We start from the raw sequence: 18635 nt of genomic DNA on the forward strand, positions 1-18635 counted from the left end.
ACTCTTTGCAATGAACACTTACAAGTAAAGATATATGGACAAAGGGGTTTACTGCATGACTCACACTACAGCTTTCATGATGAGACTATTCCTTTTTTTAAATTTTCTTTTTTTCTCTCTTAATTTTATTTTATCTTGAGGGGGCTTGCAAGGGAAAAGGGTGGATACAAAGGTACAGGGAAATTAATGGGATAGAGATGCATGATGTGAAAGACAGAAATAAAAAAAAAGAAAGCTTAAAAAATAAAAGGGGGGTTGGAGATTTAGCTCAGTGGTAGAGTGCTTGCCTACAAGGCCCTGGGTTCGGTCCTCAGCTCTGGAGGGAAAAAAAAAGAGGAAAAAATAAAAGGATGAGCTCTGTTGTAAATTGTCCTGGATAGGTTTCTATTGTTGTGATAAAACACCAACTAAAAGCAACCTGGGAAGGAAAGGATTTACTTCAGCTTACAGTTTATAGTCCATAATGGAGGGGGGAATCAAGGCAGGAGCTGAAGCAGAGGCCATGAAGAGAGCTGCGGACTGGCTTGTTCCCCAAGGCTTGCTCAGCCTGACTTTTTATACCATCGAGGACCATCTGTCTAGGGGTTGCACCACTCACAGTGAGCTAGACATTCCCACATCAATCATCAGTCAAGAAAATGAACTACAGACTTGCCTGTAGACAACCTGATAGAGGCATTTCTCACCTGAGGTTCTCACCCCAGATAATTCAAGGTTGTGTCAAGTTGACAAACAACTAGCCAACCCATACACCATTCTCATTGTGGATAATGATGTATCAATGTAGACTCATTGGTAGTAAAAAAAAAAAAAAAGTAATGCATTTTTTTATATAAATCTTTTGTGTTCTCTATGCCTCTATTTAATATAAAAGTTTACTGAGTTTTGAAGAGATGTTTGTATACTCATGTTCACAGATGTATTTACCATATCAAAAATGTGGAATTAACTTGAGCCATTTGTAGATGAATGGCTATGCAAAATATTATATAATACATATTACATAAAGTATATAATTATATACAATGCCTATCATTTAACCTTGAATAGGAAGAAAATTTTGTCATATGATACAATGTGTCTGAGTTTTCAAGACATATGTTAAGTAAAAGAAGCTAAATACAAAGGGACTAATATTGAGATTGCATTCCTACAAGATATACTCAAAATCATAGACCAAACATGGAATTTGTGGATTCATGGGTGGGAGGGAAAGAGTTATTATCTAATAAATAAAGACAGTTTTTCGAGATGAAAAAAAATCAACTATAAATGAATAGATCAATAGTGGTGATAATTATACAGCTATGTGGATTTACAAAATTCCATTGAACTATTATTTAAAATGTTGAATATGGTAAACTTACTATGAATATTTTATTGAAATTTAAAGAGACTACTTGATGATTTGTACTCTAATTCATTTGGGATTCTTAAAGAGATTATATCTAAAAGGGAGATTTGTGTCCCACGAAGCTTACAGACTAGAGCTAAGGGTTCCAAAGACACACCCAATGAACACATCTGAAAAGACAGGGTTCACACAAATAAAAGGATTTTATTGACACATGATATTCTATTACAGTAATAAATATAGTACATTCTTCTAAGGCTTAGTTTGCAGTTCAGAAGCTGATGTGCCCATAACTGGACCATCCTGACTTTTGGTACCATCTTTTCAAAGCTGCATTAAAATGGAACATGTGTTGTCTGAGAACCACACACGTGTTCAAGATTTGCATCAGTCCCTATGCTTCACACCATGAAGGTGACTGGTCCTCATCATCCTTATTATCCTCACTCCCCTTTTTAAAAAACAGCTAATGCCATAAAAATTCAACATTTCAAATAAAAAATTATTTTATACAAATATAATTCATTATGTAATCATTCTTAAAATACAGCATTGTAATATATGAGTTTGAAACATTATTACTAAAATAAATACTTCCCAGTGAAAATTTCATTCGCATCACAAATTATAAAACAGAGCATATAAAAGTAATTAATGATTAAGTCTTTTTCAGTGTCTCCCCTACAACTGTGTGGAGACAGTATGCAGTACACACAGCTAGCTGAGAGCACATGAACATCCTACACATTTCCATGAGCATCTACCCACACTACTCCTGGGCCTGGCACTGTGCTGTGTTAGTTTGCACCACACAAGCCTCCTTTACTTCAGAAGTCTTAAAGGTCTGTTGCTTTCTGGGAATATACATGTGTCGATTTCCACATTAAGGAAATTATCCTGGCCCCTTCATGGGACTGTAACAGTTCTTTTCCTAGGTCAGGGACACATTGATGAAAAGGATGTTTAGATGTGTGGGAGTAGGGCTGAATGGTCTTAACCTTAATTCCCAAGATTTGAGAATGCTTATTACTGAAGGTAATTCAATCACCAGATGCTGGGTGGGGCATCTTTCATTACCACCCAGTGCTTCCATACTATTCTAGCATTTGCTTGGAGTGGGACACACAGACTGTGTAGCAGGTAGTACAGCCATGTGTCTAAATACCTAGGATAGAAGAAAGGTGGGATATGGGCTATAGAAGCCACTGTTTCCAGTTCTCATTACTTCATTCTATCTATAAGCATGGTGACTTAAGTTCTTCAATAATGCAAATTCACCACTGCACTGAAAAATAAGCTGAATAACTAACCTGGTTGGCATTTATGGCTGCCTTTCCAGCTATTCCTAAGGGCAAATGTTTTCAGGAAAACATGGTTTGTGAAACACAAGTGGTCCGTTGTCAAGTATCTGAAGTGACTTTCCAACAATCTGACTGCTGCTAGAGAGCCAGTTACCCAGACCCAGATGAACACTCTTGATTTTTCTTCCAAAACAGTCTCTTAAAAAGCAGGGATGTGGACTTCACCCTGTTTTCGAAGGCACAGACAGTGGGGTTCTCCTCCTCCGAGTCCATGAACAGAGGTCTCTCACGTCATCATTTGCAATCATTTGTACTTCTTTCTAGAGTCTGATTTTCTATCTTTTCCTTTTTCCTTTGTTCTTCTGTGTGTATGTCCATTAGTGTGTGTGTGTGTGTGTGTGTGTGTGTGTGTGTGTGTGTGTGTGTGTACACGTGTGTGTATGTTCATTTTTGTATACGTGCGAGAGGATAGCCTCAGGTATTGTCCCTCAGGTGCCTGGCCTGGAACTCTCTATGTGGGCTAGGATAACTTGTCGCAGAGCCCCAAGGATCCATCTGTCCCCGTGTCCCCAGTACTGGGGTTAGCAGCTTGGGGCATGCCTGGCTTTTTCATTTTGCACGGGTTCTGGGAATGGACTCGGGTTCACTGAGCTGCTTCTGCAGCATCCCAGCCACTAGAGACGGGTTTCTTGCACTTCTTCTTCTGTCTCCTCTTTCAGAGCAGTAATTTGTGGCCGAGGCTTCTGCCTGCTGGAGTGGCGGCTCTGGAAGAGCTTTATCTTCTCCGAGGAGCTGATGGCCTGCTGGAAGATACTCTTCTCGCTCAGAAGTGCCTGAACGGAGTCATATTGCCACACGTTGCCCTCTTCTATGACCTAGGGAAAAGGCCGTTAGTGAGACCTCATAGAGAGTAAAGATCAAGCCAGTGCAGGGACAGAAACTGACCTAGGCCCAAAGGAGAATAAAAGTCCAAAGAAAACACAGGATTCAGAGCCATGTATATCTACTTAATTTTCACATCTGTGAAAGTAGCAATTGGAACTTTAAAAATTCATCTAATACCAGCTGTTACACTCTGTCAGGGAACTGTAGGACAATTGAAGAGCTTTGGAAACCTAAATAATCCATAATCCATCTCTTATAGACTCTTAAGATGAGCTATGTACACAGCACCATCAACTTTGAACTTCTTCAAAACTGAGTCTGAGGCCTAACAATTACAAATTGGCTATGTATGACTGAGTATAATGCCTACAATGCATGCTAAAGTTTTGCAAGCTTGAGGCCAGAGAATAGAGAGCTTGACCCAGTCCCTGAATTTGACCACAGGAGAACAAGAGATGAATCTACTGTCTAGTCACTTACAGCCAAGTAATGACAATAGAATAAAAATGCTTCAGTAAGAAAAGCATTTACCTCCAGAACATTAAAAAGCCTTGGGAAAGTGAAAATGCTCTATGTTCCTTGACCTCCTTTGTGATTAAACAGGAAGGAATTTGTAAAGACCACCTGAAGGAGCCGTGACAAGTGGGAAAGAAAATGAGAAGGTGGCTGACAAGGACGCTAACCTGACTTCCAGTAGTAATGAGGTCAACGAAACAGGCTTCTCTCCTACTTCATTAAAACCACTAGAGTAACACCCATTCCGTGCTTTCCCCAGGGGAAGCTTTGTTATGGAAAGAAACAGGTTTCTTTTTGTTATGGAAAGAAACAGTCCATGATGCCAGCTGGTAATACGCTAGCACCGGAGGTGTGCTAGATTTCAACACCGTGCCTAGCTCAAGGTACAGGAAGAGGACTCATGCAGCCACCCCAAGGGGAGTGTGACATATGGATGAAGGAAGGGTACATGACTATAGTTTATAGTAACTGTTGTGCAAGATTGCTAACAGAAATGGGCAATGAAACGGGGGAGAAGTTTAAAAGACTCACCAGAAACCGCTGGCAGTCCAGCATGGCCTCTATCCTGTGCTCGCAGAGGATCACGGTGCAGCCGCGGAAGGCATGTTTCAGAGCTCTTCGGATGACTTGGTACGTCCTAGCAAAGCAAGAAACCACCACGTAAGACATTACAGAGTAAGAATATCTGCCTTTATCTTTGACAATATGCAGTGACCTATAGATTTAGTATTTTTTACTAAAAAATACTTTTGGCATTATATTGATACAGAATTACCCACAGTCAGCTTTCTAAGCAAGGGCTACATTCTAAGTATTTAATACATTAATAAGACAAATGTTAATAAGAAAATTTCATGAAAAAATGAACTTTCTAACCAAGGGCTACATTCTAAGTATTTAATACATTAATAAGACAAATGTTAATAAGAAAATTTCATAAAAAAATGGAACTTCAAGTCAGGTGGTGGTGGTGCACGCCTTTAATCCCAGCACTCAGAAGGCAGAGGCAGGCGGATCTCTGTGAGTTCGAGGCCAACCTGGTCTCCAAAGCAAGTTCCAGGAAAGGCGCAAAGCTACACAGAGAAACCCTGTCTCGAAAAACCAAAAAAAAAAAAAAAAAGAAAAAGAAACTTCATTTTATGTAGATTCATCATCAGTTCTTGTTTTTTTTTTTTTGTTTTTTTTTTTGTTTGTTTGTTTTTCAAGACAGGAACTCACTTGGTAGCCCAGGCTCTGCCTCCCGAGTGCTGGGATTAAAGGCGTGCGCCACCACCGCCCGGCTATTTTGTTTGTTTGTTTGTTTTTGTTTTTTTTTTCATCATCAGTTCTTTATTCTGTACTATTAATGTATTTACAATATAAACAGGATCCAGAGGGAAACTATAATATGCACACATAACTAAATATTTCATCACATGTTGATGAGGTTGAAAAGTTTATATGAAATTCCAAACTCCAGTCAGGAGAGTAAACAGGGCTCTTATTGAATGAAATAAGTTCTTGTGCCCATGTTAAATAGTGACTTTCTCCTGGACAATTATTTGGTAGCCCCTACTTGCAGGCATGGCAGCTGAATGGGAATTTGTATCAATATGAAGTAACAACATTCAATACCTCTAATCCTATTATGTTTTTACATAACAGAATTTCTGGAACTCACTTGGGGTCCAGATGGGCACTAGGCTCATCAAGCAGTAAGACCCTGGCCTTACTGAGAACAGATCGGGCCAAGCACATTAATTGCTTGTGGCCATGGCTTAGCACATAACCCCCATCCACAAGGGTAAAGTTGAGCTGCCCAGGAAACTGCTCTATCACAGATTTGAGTCCAACCTGAAAAAAATAAAGAAAAACGCTGTGCTTAGAAGGGGCACTTGAGATACCACAGAACTAAAATTACTCAAGAGGCTGACATTCTAAAAATACACATGAGTTTGTACAGATTAAATTTCACCCTCAACTTCCAACTCCAACTCCCACTTAGTTTCATTAAGCAAAAGTCTGTTTACAGTACTGGTAGCCCTAAGCTGATTGGAGGATTTCTTTCAGCCCCATACTTCATTCAGGAGTCATTCAGTGTGCATCTGTTAAGTGCCAAGTTCCCCAACAGACAGTGACACACAATGATACCTGCTTCCCGAAGGCTCTGGATTGACAAAGATGTATATAATAATATATGATTAGAACGTGATTTAATATGTGGGTTAAAGATAATAGATACAGACGAGTTATTCACACCATCAGGACATCCTATGTATATTGTATATGGCAAATGGTTCACAAGCAGAATGGTTAGAAGACATGACATGACATGATATAATATGTTTACCTTCTATCTGTAATAAGGGATGAGAAACATCATTAAAGAACCAACTGGTGAAGTTTTAAAAATTAAATGACAGTTTAACAGTCATCTCTTTCACTTACAAAAACTGAGAAATTGATAACTTTCTCATGAAGTGCAAAATTAGTAAAAAATGGAAAACCACTAAAGTTTAAAGTTTCTTAGGTGTCGGGGTAGAATACAGAGATTCATTTAGAGTTAATGGCTTATATTTTTAAACTGCAATTTTAAAAGATTTATAAAGTAAAAGATGAAAAAAATCTGTCAAGAATAAAGCATAATTATAGATGTCTTGTTGGTTATTCAAATACATGTGCATTATGTATTCTTGCTAAGAACCACTGAAATGTAGATATGACTGTCTCTTGCCCTTCAGGAATCTGGAGTTTAGTATGTGCAGGTAAGATATATACCCACATAACTCTAACATAGGCAGATTTAGATAATGGCCTTCAGAAAGATCTCATGATCTTAGAGAGGAATTCAGAAATGGCTCACATCACAGTTTATGCCAGGCTCCTATGTGCTAATTATGGATAGTTCAAATAAGTGGCTTCTTAGAAGTACCTTTTATGTAAACATGTTAAGATTTAAAGGTGTCTGAGATAGGAGGGAAGGTAGGCACATTAGACAAGAAAGACTGTCCTGATGCATCCAAGGAGACTTCATAGAACACTTCATCCCTTGTACATGAAGTTTCAACCCCAACTCCAACTTGCCTACTGTCTCCAGAGTTTGGCTATTTACATAGGATCGATGTCTACCATTAAGCTGATGCTTTAAAATGCCTATCTCTAGCCTAGAATTTCTCCCAGTTATTTCTGAAACCTTTCTCTTTGTCAGTTATGGCATAATGAACCTTGTCTGGACTCTTGTCATTTCGTAAGCATCATACTACAAGTATCAATGAGTCAAATTATCAATCCATCACAGAAACATTTAAGAGATCTCCCTAAAATGCTGATCTGAGATTAGATTATTTCTCTGTTTTAAATCCTATGGTAGCTCTTTTCCTGGATGAATAAAATATAAGTATTCTCATGGGGCACAAAAGACATCCTGAACCACCCCCTCCTCACCACACACACACCTACTTTACACATCTCAACATTCCCATGGTTTATCCTACTGCTCAAGTCTGAATACCTCCATTGTCCCTAGGACAGCCAGGCATCCTGTATTGTTGAATTGTATGTTTCCCTACATTTCTTGAAAGTGAATATGTGTTCTTCATTTAAGAACACTCTCAACCTCAACATTCATTCATTCATTCATTCATTCATTCATTCATTCATTCATTCATTCATTCACTACTCTGATCCTCCAATGCTGTAGCCAAACAAAGCAGTCTTTATGCATTACAACTTAAGGAAAAATGAATTACTGTTAGGTTTAGTTCTGACATTATATACAGTACTCTATAATTCTTCAAGACTCTACAATCCCCCCTGTATCAAATTACAAAGTTAAATGTTTCCAAATATGGTTAGATAAATCAGTACCCTATAACAAACTATTTAGTAGTGTTTGCAGGTTTTTTGTTTTATTTTGTATAATATTTTTTAAAAAGTTAAAAATGTGTATTGTGCTTTTCCTGCAAGTCCACTAGTGGGCAGTTTAAAAATAAATATCCTTAGCTCCTTTTGCTTAAATTCTGCAAGTTTCCCAGGGCAAATTTCCCACTTAAAAGGCCACTGTTGTTTCTATAACAGTTCACTTGACTATTAATGTATAAAGATGGCAACTTCTAAAAATAATGTAACAAGCAAAAAGAAAGAGCTGCTGTTCTATTTGGCATCGTGGAAAGGCTATTCATTACCGAAAGGAAGATGACAATACCTATTATGCATCAAGCATGAGGATATTTTCATGACACATTTTACATGAGGTAAATGAATCCTTCATTTATTCCATCATTCAATCAGAACGTATCAAACACCACTCATGAGTTCAACTACTTCAGGCATGACAGATATCACAGAGAGCAGGGTATGATGCCATAATCCTCGTGAACTTACAGTTACATAGGAAATATGGAGTGGTCACTAGGTGAATTTTGATCCAGTGCAGGGAATTTTGAGGGACTGGAGGCATGGGATATACCTAGGAAAGTCTCTTTTCTCAAAGCTGGAGGGTCAGGATGGGTTTCATAAAGAAGAAATGTGTAGCAAAAGGCTTGAATGATAAGGAACAGGAGTGGTGGACTGGGGGGGGGGGTTCCCGGGTACAGAGGGAACAACAACTACTACCCCCAGTCCCTACTATAGAGAGAATTCTGTGCTTTAAAGAAAACTGAAATTCACAGTAGCTGAATCACAGGACACAGGGGAGGTCGGAGGCTGAGAGTAGAGTGGAAAGACCAGATCACCAAAGCCCTTGAAGCAATGTCCAGCAGGTGTCCAGCAGACAATAGAGAGGCACAGGGAGGGTGGGAAGCAGAGGAGATGCAGGCTTTAGAAAGCTCTCCAGAGCCAGGTGGTGGTGGTGCATGCCTTTAATCCCAGCACTCGGAAGGCAGAGGCAGGCATTTCTCTGTGAGTTCGAGGCCAGCCTGGTCTCCAAAGTGAGTTCTAGGAAAGGCACAAAGCTACACAGAGAAACCCTGTCTCAAAAAACAAAAAACAAAAAAAAAAAAAAAAAAAAGAAAGAAAGAAAGAAAGAAAGAGAGAGAGAGAGAGAGAGAGAGAGAAAGAGAGAAAGCAAGCAAGCAAGCAAGCTCTCCAGAGCTGCATAGGGAGGGCACTACCCTGAACCAGCCCAGGAAGGTTGGACTTTTGTCCCAGTGTCTTAGTAGGTTGACACACCCCCCCAACATGTCCCTGTTTGCATCCACCATAAAGGATTAAAGCCTAGGATTTGTGCCTTTTAACCCACATCTCCTTTCTGCTGCTGTAGGCTAGGGCTTGGTGCTTCTGTTTCTTTGTGGCCTCTTCAACAAAAAACTTGTCACTCTTACTCAAACCATGGGACATTTAGTTTGGAACAGAAGCAACATCTTTATGATTATACATTTAAAAGGAAGATCAGTGTAGCTAGAGTTTTCCTGCCTTGCTACAGATCAGTGAAAAGATACATCTAAATATGGACTGACAGCCAAAATCTAACCATGTGACTTTCTGTATTATATTGGAATCCAAAGTCTTAACCATATCTTCTAACATTTTAGATGATTTTATGATCCTGCTTTCCTGCAAATTTTATGGGGACTTGGCAATAGGTGCAGGTTTTATAAAGCCTAATACCTTCTTTCCCAAGTTCTCTCTAGCACATTGTATTCTTACAGTTCACTCTGTAAAATCACATCAAGGATCTTACAGCATGCCACTTGCAATTTAGTTAATGTTTTCTTTAAAAACTTTGCATTTGCTGGGTAATAAAGAAACCTTGATAATGAAAAACAGTTAATCTCAGTGCATTTTATTAGGGGGAGGTTAGGGTTGGTTACTCAAGGGGTTAGCATTTAGCACTCAGAGGCTTCAAAGTTCCTGGTAAGATCTGCTCTGGAGGAAGGCAGAAAAGGGAAACACAGCAAGAGAGCAGCAATGACCAAGGGGCAGGAAATGCTGGAATGCCAGTACGACAAATCCAAAGCCCAAGGACTCATGGATCTGGCTGAGTTGAGACTGTGGAATTTCCAGCTGCAAACTGATACTGGATGATACTGGAATGGCTTTGGGGTTGTTGAGATGGAATAATATCTTTTCATAAGAACAAGGCATGACTTTGGAGTGGAGTAAAGGAGGGAGGTCTAGGTCTACACATGTAAATCCTTCAGAAACTCACGTTAAAATCTTAACACCCCAGGTAGTGCTAGTGAGAGATAAGCCATGGGGTCTGAGTCCCCCACCGATGGGATTGGCCCTATAGTAAAAAGAGCCTCCTGAGAGTTCATTCACCACTTCTACACAGTAAGAAGTCCATCTGTGAACCGACAGGAAGTAGGGCCTCAGCAGACAACAAGTAGTGTCTCCTGCCTCTAGACTTCTCAGTCTGCAAAGTGAGAGATAAACACACCTTGTCTATGAACAGACGAGTCGATGGAACTTTATTAAAGCAGCATGAACAGACTACACAGTAAGGCCCGACTGCCCTGAGGAGATGGATCTGTCTAATTCAAAACATGACTGTGCTAGGTAAATTAGAGCACTGCGCTTACAAAGTATGTACACATCCACACATGCGTCCACACACATACACACACAGGCAGATGTGTAAAACTGTATTATCACCTATGGCAACCACACTTGTGTGTATGATCTGCCTCTTCAAAACTATTACATTTAGCATTCTTACCTCATCTGCAACTTCCCATATTTCTTCATCTCTCCATTTCCCATTGGGATCCAGGTTTTGTCTGAATGTTCCAGAAAAGATAAATACTTTCTATAACAATAAAGAAAATTAGAAAGTATGAAAACTTATACATCTTTTTATTTTTTCCTCTTTGTTCCAAAATATTTCAAGTAAGACATGAAACAAAACAAACACCCATGTATTCACTATCTATTTTTCTTAAATTGTAAGAAATTGTACTTTTATATCACTTTTAAAGTAAAAATGTAGCAGCGTTTGAAATTCTCTTTGACTTTTTTTTTTTTCTAATTTCAATGTCTTTGGGATAAGGAAATTGAGGCCACTGTAAACCGTGGAGAATGGACTATTTTCTTTTACTTATATTCTTCATTATAAAAAATGTAGAATCAGAAAAATTAAAAACAACATGTGTATGAGTTAGAATTAAATTTCCATAACAAAGTCCTATTTTTAAATGTATCTTCCTTGGATTTCACTGATGAAGTAGTTCCCTAAGTTAACACACAGAAACTTATTCAAGCATACATGCTCATTTAGTTTATAGACTTGTGCAGCATCTTACTTAAATAAACAGAGAGTACCAGAAGGCAGGACAACTTAGGAACTCCTAAATGATCACAGACCAGCCATTTGTTCAAAGGCACTTGTGCCGGGGAGGAGGCAGATGCTCCAGGTGTGGAAACAGCCCTGCAAGGCCACGGCCGAAATGCTCCAGGTGCAGTGCCACTTCCCCTTAGGTGGGCCATGCACATAAAAGAAACCCAATCTTAACAAGGAATCAGGCAATAAGGAATGTTTTAAAAATAATATTTAGTACTCTCTGTGCCATAGAAGACTGGCAAAATAATTTTGATGTTAACGTCTAAAATAACTTTCTTGCCTTTTCTTCTCCTGGTTGCCTCTCTGTAACTTTGAAAGAGCGATATATTCAGCTGAAGTACACAATAGGAATGTTTACTTTGGCCAAAGAGAATAATGCCATTATTCTGGAAGACTGAAAGGAGTGGATAAGATGTTTTATTTTCAAAACAGACAGTCACTAAAGGAAATGTGACTTGCAAAGATGCCTTGGTAGTTTGGTTCTGGTTGGGTAGGTCTGGCTACAAACAGGAGCTCAGTCTCTTTCATTTCCATGCTTTGTAAAACAAAGCAAGTGCATCCCACTTCATTCTCCCTGTGTCTCCATCTCAGAGCATGGCATCTTCACTTTTTCAGTTTAAGAACTGAGAGGCATTCCTGATTTACCTCACTCCTCAGCCTACCTAACTGAAATGAGCCACCAGTCATTTATTTTACCCCCAAACTATATGTCAAATCAATTTATTTCTCAATTTCTGTTCCTACTGAGTGCTCCACACCATCGCTAGCTCTCTCTGTGTCACTGAGAGAGTTTCCTAATTGGTTTCTTTCTTTATACTCCTGCTTCTCTTACAATGTACTCAAGTAATTCATGATGAATGGAAATGGGTCGTTTCATTAACCTTTTAGAAAACTTGAACTGATTTTCCATTTCACTTAGGGCACACAGTCCTCTCGATGGCCACAAGATCTTATGGCCCCTTTCCACTTCATCCTAGTCTAACCACATAGACTTTCTTAACTTCTTCACATAACTTATTCTTCTCAACTAGAAATATCATCTTCCATGTTCTTCACATGGCAAGCTCCCGTTTTCATTTTCAAATCAAATTTCATTTCCTAGGGGCACTGTTCATTATCATCAAACCAAATAAGCTCCCCCAATTATTTTGTATATTTTCATTCCTTAAATAATGCTAAGCTTATGTGCTGGAGATGTTGCTCAGCTGGTAAAAATGCTTACTTAATTTGCAAGAGGCTTGGGTCTGATCCCACAAGCATATAAACTGGGCACAGTCACATGTGCCCATAATTCCAACACTCAGAAGGTAGAAAACAAGAAGATAAAGGTTTCAAGATTACCTTCATTACATGGGAAGCCAGAGGCCAACACAGGTTGCATGTCTCAAAGAAAACAACTATGATTATGTACACATCTATGAATGCTTGGTTTCCAGTGTTCTTCTCTCCTGAAGACCATGTCTTTACTTTATATTGTAGACACTAGCTTTGTATAAGTTCAAAAGATGTTGCCTGAATGAGTGTGCTCATATGGAGAAGTAAAAGTACAAAATAATCACAATCGGAGTAAATGTTACTTTTCCTCAATTGTGAAGGTAAACTTCTATCAGCTACTGTCTGGCTAATAAAGGTGTGTGTGTGTGTGTGTGTGTGTGTGTGTGTGTGTGTGTGTGTGTGAGAGAGAGAGAGAGAGAGAGAGAGAGAGAGAGAGATCTACTAAATATGACCCAACCTGCAAGTATCCCAGTTCCTTAAAGTCTAACATTAGCAACCCACTGAACCTGTGAAGATTCATCATAGCTGCTTCAGAAATAGAACGCCGAATTTTTATTCATAATAGTCTATAATATACATTTAGCTTATTAAATTTATGACATTTTAATTTATTTTAAACATACACATTCAAAGTTATGAAGGAAGGAAGTTTTCTTTTAGGAATCTAAAAGCTTTAGCTGTGGTAGATTTATTACAATTCAGAAATCTGGCAAGCCTTTTGTTCATAATTTCTTGTCTAGTGAAAGGTAATGAACTACACATTCAATTTTAAAGAAAAATTGACTGGACAAACTGGTTCGGTTAGAATTCAATTGTATGCAATCAATCAGACATTCCATTCCTGTAATTCAAAGAGAACCTGGCAGTCACTCGCTCTCGCGGTGCCAGCAGATGTCTTGCTTATGTTTCCTAAATGGTTTGGACACCCCACAAACCCCTCTGTATAACTGAAAGGTCCCTGGAGCTCAACCTAAGCTCCTTCTCTCTGGTTTACAAGTTCAACAGTCACAGCCCTGGGAAGTGGTATGGTTTGGCCAACATGGCACTCTCAGATCCATGCACCAAAGAAATGCACCTGGAACTTTCAATCACAGGATCCCCTACTGGTCTTGTAACAAACTACTCACTAATGAGAAAGTTAGGGCAAGCAAATATTTGATATTTATTTAATGTCATGTATGGTATAAAGGGCAATTCGTGAGACTCTAGGCAGAATAAAGAGATTGCCATTGTTCACCCCATGACTAATCTCTTCCCTGAAACTGACTCCTACATTCCTCAACTCTGTGGAAGCAGCTGAACCTACATGGACTTCTCATGGCTGGTCTACCATTGTAACAGACACTATGCTTTAGTACTAGATGTCAAACGAAAACAAAAGGGCAATTCAGCTTATGTGACGACTGAATTTAGTATAAAGTAAATGATGGGAGAAGTGAATGTGGCCCAAATGCTTGGCGATATTAATGTGGTAGTTGAAGTTTCTTATCATTTCTGTAGCAGCTTCTGTACAGTAAAAACCCATCCAGGAAGAACCATCACGATTCTCAGTTGCATTAGAATGCTTAAAATTAATCATTGTTTTGCTATAAAGAACATCCATCAGCCAAAAAATTATGAAGAATATATTTCTATTCAGAACTATTAACAGTTTATAACAAATATAGATTGTCATACCATCAGTGTGTATGCCATTTATTTAAATATAGAAAAATGCATATAAGATAGTGGAAGTATAATTTCCTGGAAATCCATTCAGTGAGTCATAACATTTTCTATACTACAAAGTTTTAGTATAAACCTTTTTAAAGACAGATAAAATGTTTTTCTTTCCTTTTTATTAAATATTTTTATTTTATAATTAACTTAATTTCACATATTGACCACAGAATCCCCCGTCCTCCCTTCTCCCACCCCCAGCTCTCCCTCCTAATCCACCCCCCATTCCCACCTCCTCCAAGGCCAGGTCTCCCATGAGGAGTCAGCCCAGCCTGGTAGATTCAGTTGAGGCAGGTCCAGTCCCCTCCTCCTCACACCAAGGCTGAGCAAAGTGTCCCAGCATAGGCCCCAGGCTCCAAAAAACAGCCCACACATCAAGGACAGGTCCCGTCTCCACTGCCTGGGGGCCTTCCAAATAGTTCAAACTAATCAACTGTCTCATTTATCCAGAGGGCCTGGTCCAGTTCCATGGGGGCTTCTCAGCCATTGGTTCACAATCCATGTGTTTCCACTAGTTTGGCTATTTGTCCCTGTGCTTTTTCCAATCATAGTCTCAATATCTTTTGCTCATACAATCCCTCCTCTCTCTCTTGCCAATTGGACTCCTGGAGCCCCACCTGGGCTCAGCCATGGATCTCTGCATCTGCTTCCATCGGATACTGGATGAGAGTTCTATCATGACAGCCAGGGCGTTTGGCCATCTGATCACCAGAGCAGGTCAGCTCAGGCACCCTATTGACCATTGCCAGTAGTCTATAGTGGAGGAATCTTTGTGGATTCCTGGGGACCTCTCTAGCAATCGACTTCTTCCTATTCCCATGGGGTCTTCATTTATCATAGTATCTCCCTCCCCATTTTCCCACTCTGCTCTTGATCTAGCTGGTACCTCCCGTTCCCCTAAGCTCTCTTTCTCCCAACACTTGCTCTCCATTATCTCCCCACCCCCAGGTTGCTCATGTAGATCTCATCCACTTCTCTGTCGTTGGGGAATCCCTGTGTCTTTCTTAGGGTCCTCTTTACTAGGTAGCCTCCCTGGAGTTGTGAGTTGCAGTCTGGTTATCCTTTGCTTTACATCTAGTATCCACTTTGAGTGAGTACGTGCCAATTAATAAATGGGACCTCTTGAAACTGAAAAGCTTTTGTAGGGCAAAAGACACAGTCAACGAGACAAAATGACAGCCTACAGAATGGGAAAAGATCTTCACCAACCCCACATCTGACAGAGGCATGATACCCAGAACATATAAAGAACTCAAGAAATTAGACATCAAAATACCCAACAGTCCAATTAAAAAATGGGCTATAGAGCTAAACAGAGAATTCTCAAGAGAAGAAGCTCAAATGGCTGAAAGACATTTAAGGAATTGTTCAACATCCTTAGTCATCAGGGAAATGCAAATCAAAATGACTCTGAGATACCATCTGACACCTGTCAGTACGGCTAAGATCAAAAACACTGAAGACAGCCTATGTTGGAGAGGATGTGAACATGGGGAACACTCCTTCACTGTTGGTGGGAATGCAAACTTGTACAGCCACTTTGGAAATCAATATGGTGCTTTCTTAGAAAATTGGGAATCAACCTCCCTCAAGACCCAGCTATACCACTCTTGGGTGTGTACCCAAGGAATGCTCAATGATACCACAAGGACACATGCTCAACTATGTTCATAGCATTATTTGTAATAGCCAGAAGCTGGAAACAACCTAGACGCCCTTCACCGGAAGAATGGATATATAAAATGTGGTACATATATACAATGGAGTACTACTCAGCAGAGAAAAACAATGACATCATGAGGTTTGCAGGCAAATGGATGGAACTAGAAAAAAACCATCCTGAGTGAGGTAACCCAGACTCAGAAAAAAAATTTTTTTTTCTAATTAAAGTATATAATCAAAGGTTTTGAATTTTAGGCTCAGAAATAGCTAAATTGTGTTGTATTTATTTGAAAATAGGACACATCAGTTATTTTTATGCCCTCCCTTGAATTCTGCACTGTGTCTATCTATATCAGTAAGTTCTAATTAATCACATCACAGTGTGATCATCTGAGGGTCCATCATGTATGTACCAATGCTCAATATACCTTCTCCAGGCCCTTCCTTACTCCAGGAGAATCAGTCCCTAGCTGCTAGACCATGCCATGACTTCTTCTAATACTCCCTAATCTGTGATTGCCTCTGAGACTTCTTTTTTTCCTCTTCATATTGACCTGTCTTGTTCAGAGTCTCCCTGCCTAGAACCCCATGTACACAATCTTTCTAAACCTATAAACTTTATGACACTTTCTGACGTGTGTTCTTTACAACTTTCTTTGTGAAACTGTCTACACTCATTTATTCATACTTATAGAACATACCTCAGTCCAATAACAGACAAAGGAGGCATGACTATTTTCTTTATAGAATTACAAATGATAATAATAGCCATCACATACAGAATAATGCTAAAGCAATGTGGATAGGAGGAATCTAAACACTTTTCATTTGGTTCTCACAAAAGTACAAGGAATTGTTATTATCACTATACTCATTTTACAAATAAGGAGACTATGACACAGAGAAATAAAACAAGTGGCCTAAGATTATACAGATTAGAGCCCAAACGCTGACAGAGCCACAAATGTGAGACAGCAGCATTTAGTGATTCAGCATGGAACAATGTATTTTGAATTCCACTCATGCAAGGTGTTATGTTACACATCTTATACAGAGGGAAAATTTCAGAAGAAAATTATTTTATTTAGTATTTCTATCATTCTTTTTGTAATTTTGCTACAAATTTTTTGATCATTGTGTTTAAATCTTGCATTTTAACTAGAACATCTACAATGTGTTCAAATTTTAAACATAACTTAAATGAACATGCAGATAATTTGAAAATAAGACCTATCAGAAGTACAAGAAGAAAGTCATAAACAAGGTTTGAGACCCCATCTGGGTGTGGACAGTAAAAGCAGAGCATTTGCATTGGAGAAAAAAATCCTCAATTATTAGTCTGACTAGGAAACAGTTACATGTTTGCTGCAGACAGATGACAAGGAAAGAAAGGAGACAAGCAGCAGGGAAGGAGGCTGTGACAGCAGCTTTGGGGTCTGCTCATTTGTCACTGTCCACACACTGGCCCAAACCTCGACAGACGGCTCTGTTCAATTAACATTTTCAGTTTCTCCCTTTGGTCTCAGTTGTTTCTTTAATCCCCGTCATATGACAATGAGCATCATTCTGAGTTTCTCATTAGAAGTTTACAGGCTGGACTGGAACTCGGTGGCATAACAAGGACAAGTGGTATCTCTACATTTGATATAACTAAAAAGTCCGTAATATAGCTACAAGCACAAAGTTTAGTAATTTTATATGGCACATTTTAAGCCGTCACCTGTTGCCCTAGCAACTTCATTGTTTATATCCACACATGCTATCTGATAGCTTCCAAAGTGAAAGATTCCCCCACTCTGTCTGTGGTAAGAATGATGGGTGGATGTTGGGTATTTTCAAACCACTAAGAAAAGAAGCCAGCGAGATGGCTCAGCGGATAAAAACATTTGCCATACAAGCCTCATGACCTGAATCCAAATTCCACATTCCATGGTGGGAGGAGAGAACCGATCCTGAAAGTTGTGCTCTGACCTCTGCAAGTGTTTCAAATCGTATATACAGCCACACATTCTCCTTTCCTCTCATACACATACCATGTACAATAAAAATAAATGAAAACAAAAAATAAAAGTTCTCGTCATTTACTCAGAAGAACTTCCAGTCTTCCAAATTTGTAACTGCAGCTTTAAAACAACGGTTTTTCACTAATTTTCCTGCTTAACAAGGTCCACAGTTCGTGAACATTTTCATCTTGGTATTCTAATTGTTTAAGCCAATGAGATGCCAACTATGAGCTTCAGTGTCTTCTCTTCTTGACTCGAAACTCAGAGCCAAAATAGAACAAATGGAAGAGGCTCTGCTTTGGAATGTCCGTGACAGCCTGTCTTCTGGGCTGCAGGTATTCCGAGATTGCTTTCTAGATGCTAAACTGTGACAACAAACCAAACAAACAAAAACAAAACACCTGCCAGGAACTACTCTAACCACTGGCAGCTTGGGACTCCACAGCTAATGCTTCAGGATCCCTTGTATGAGAGAGGGGATGTTTTTCACGTGTCCGAAAACCAGTGGCCAATGAGCCTAGCGTATTACACTAGCTCAAAGTAGAGTGATCTTCAGAAGCATGCCCTTGTAAGAAGAGTCACAGGAGAAAGGAAAAAATGTAAAAGCAAACAAAATTAGTTCTCCTTGGATATTCGGTACTCTCTTGAGTCTTTGTGTCTGT

General features: G+C 39.3%; 1 protein-coding gene across 3 annotated transcripts in view; it reads right to left on the minus strand.

The window, feature by feature from the left end:
- Nucleotides 1–1538: 1538 nt before the first annotated feature.
- Nucleotides 1539–18635, minus strand: part of Cftr (CF transmembrane conductance regulator) — a 149763-nt gene continuing 132666 nt past the window's right edge. For 2 of the 3 annotated variants that reach the window (XM_076566170.1, XM_006991234.4), the window contains 4 exons: nucleotides 10694–10783; nucleotides 5717–5889; nucleotides 4588–4693; nucleotides 1539–3530 (listed from right to left, as the gene is read on the minus strand). In XM_076566170.1, coding sequence (XP_076422285.1) covers nucleotides 3330–3530; nucleotides 4588–4693; nucleotides 5717–5889; nucleotides 10694–10783 — 570 coding nt within the window. In that variant the 3' untranslated portion in view covers nucleotides 1539–3329. The remainder of the gene's footprint in view (nucleotides 3531–4587; nucleotides 4694–5716; nucleotides 5890–10693; nucleotides 10784–18635) is intronic. The other variant, XR_013049668.1, reaches the window with a different exon arrangement.

Source organism: Peromyscus maniculatus, chromosome 3 (genome assembly GCF_049852395.1).
Source record: "Peromyscus maniculatus bairdii isolate BWxNUB_F1_BW_parent chromosome 3, HU_Pman_BW_mat_3.1, whole genome shotgun sequence".
Taxonomy (NCBI): domain Eukaryota; kingdom Metazoa; phylum Chordata; class Mammalia; order Rodentia; family Cricetidae; genus Peromyscus; species Peromyscus maniculatus.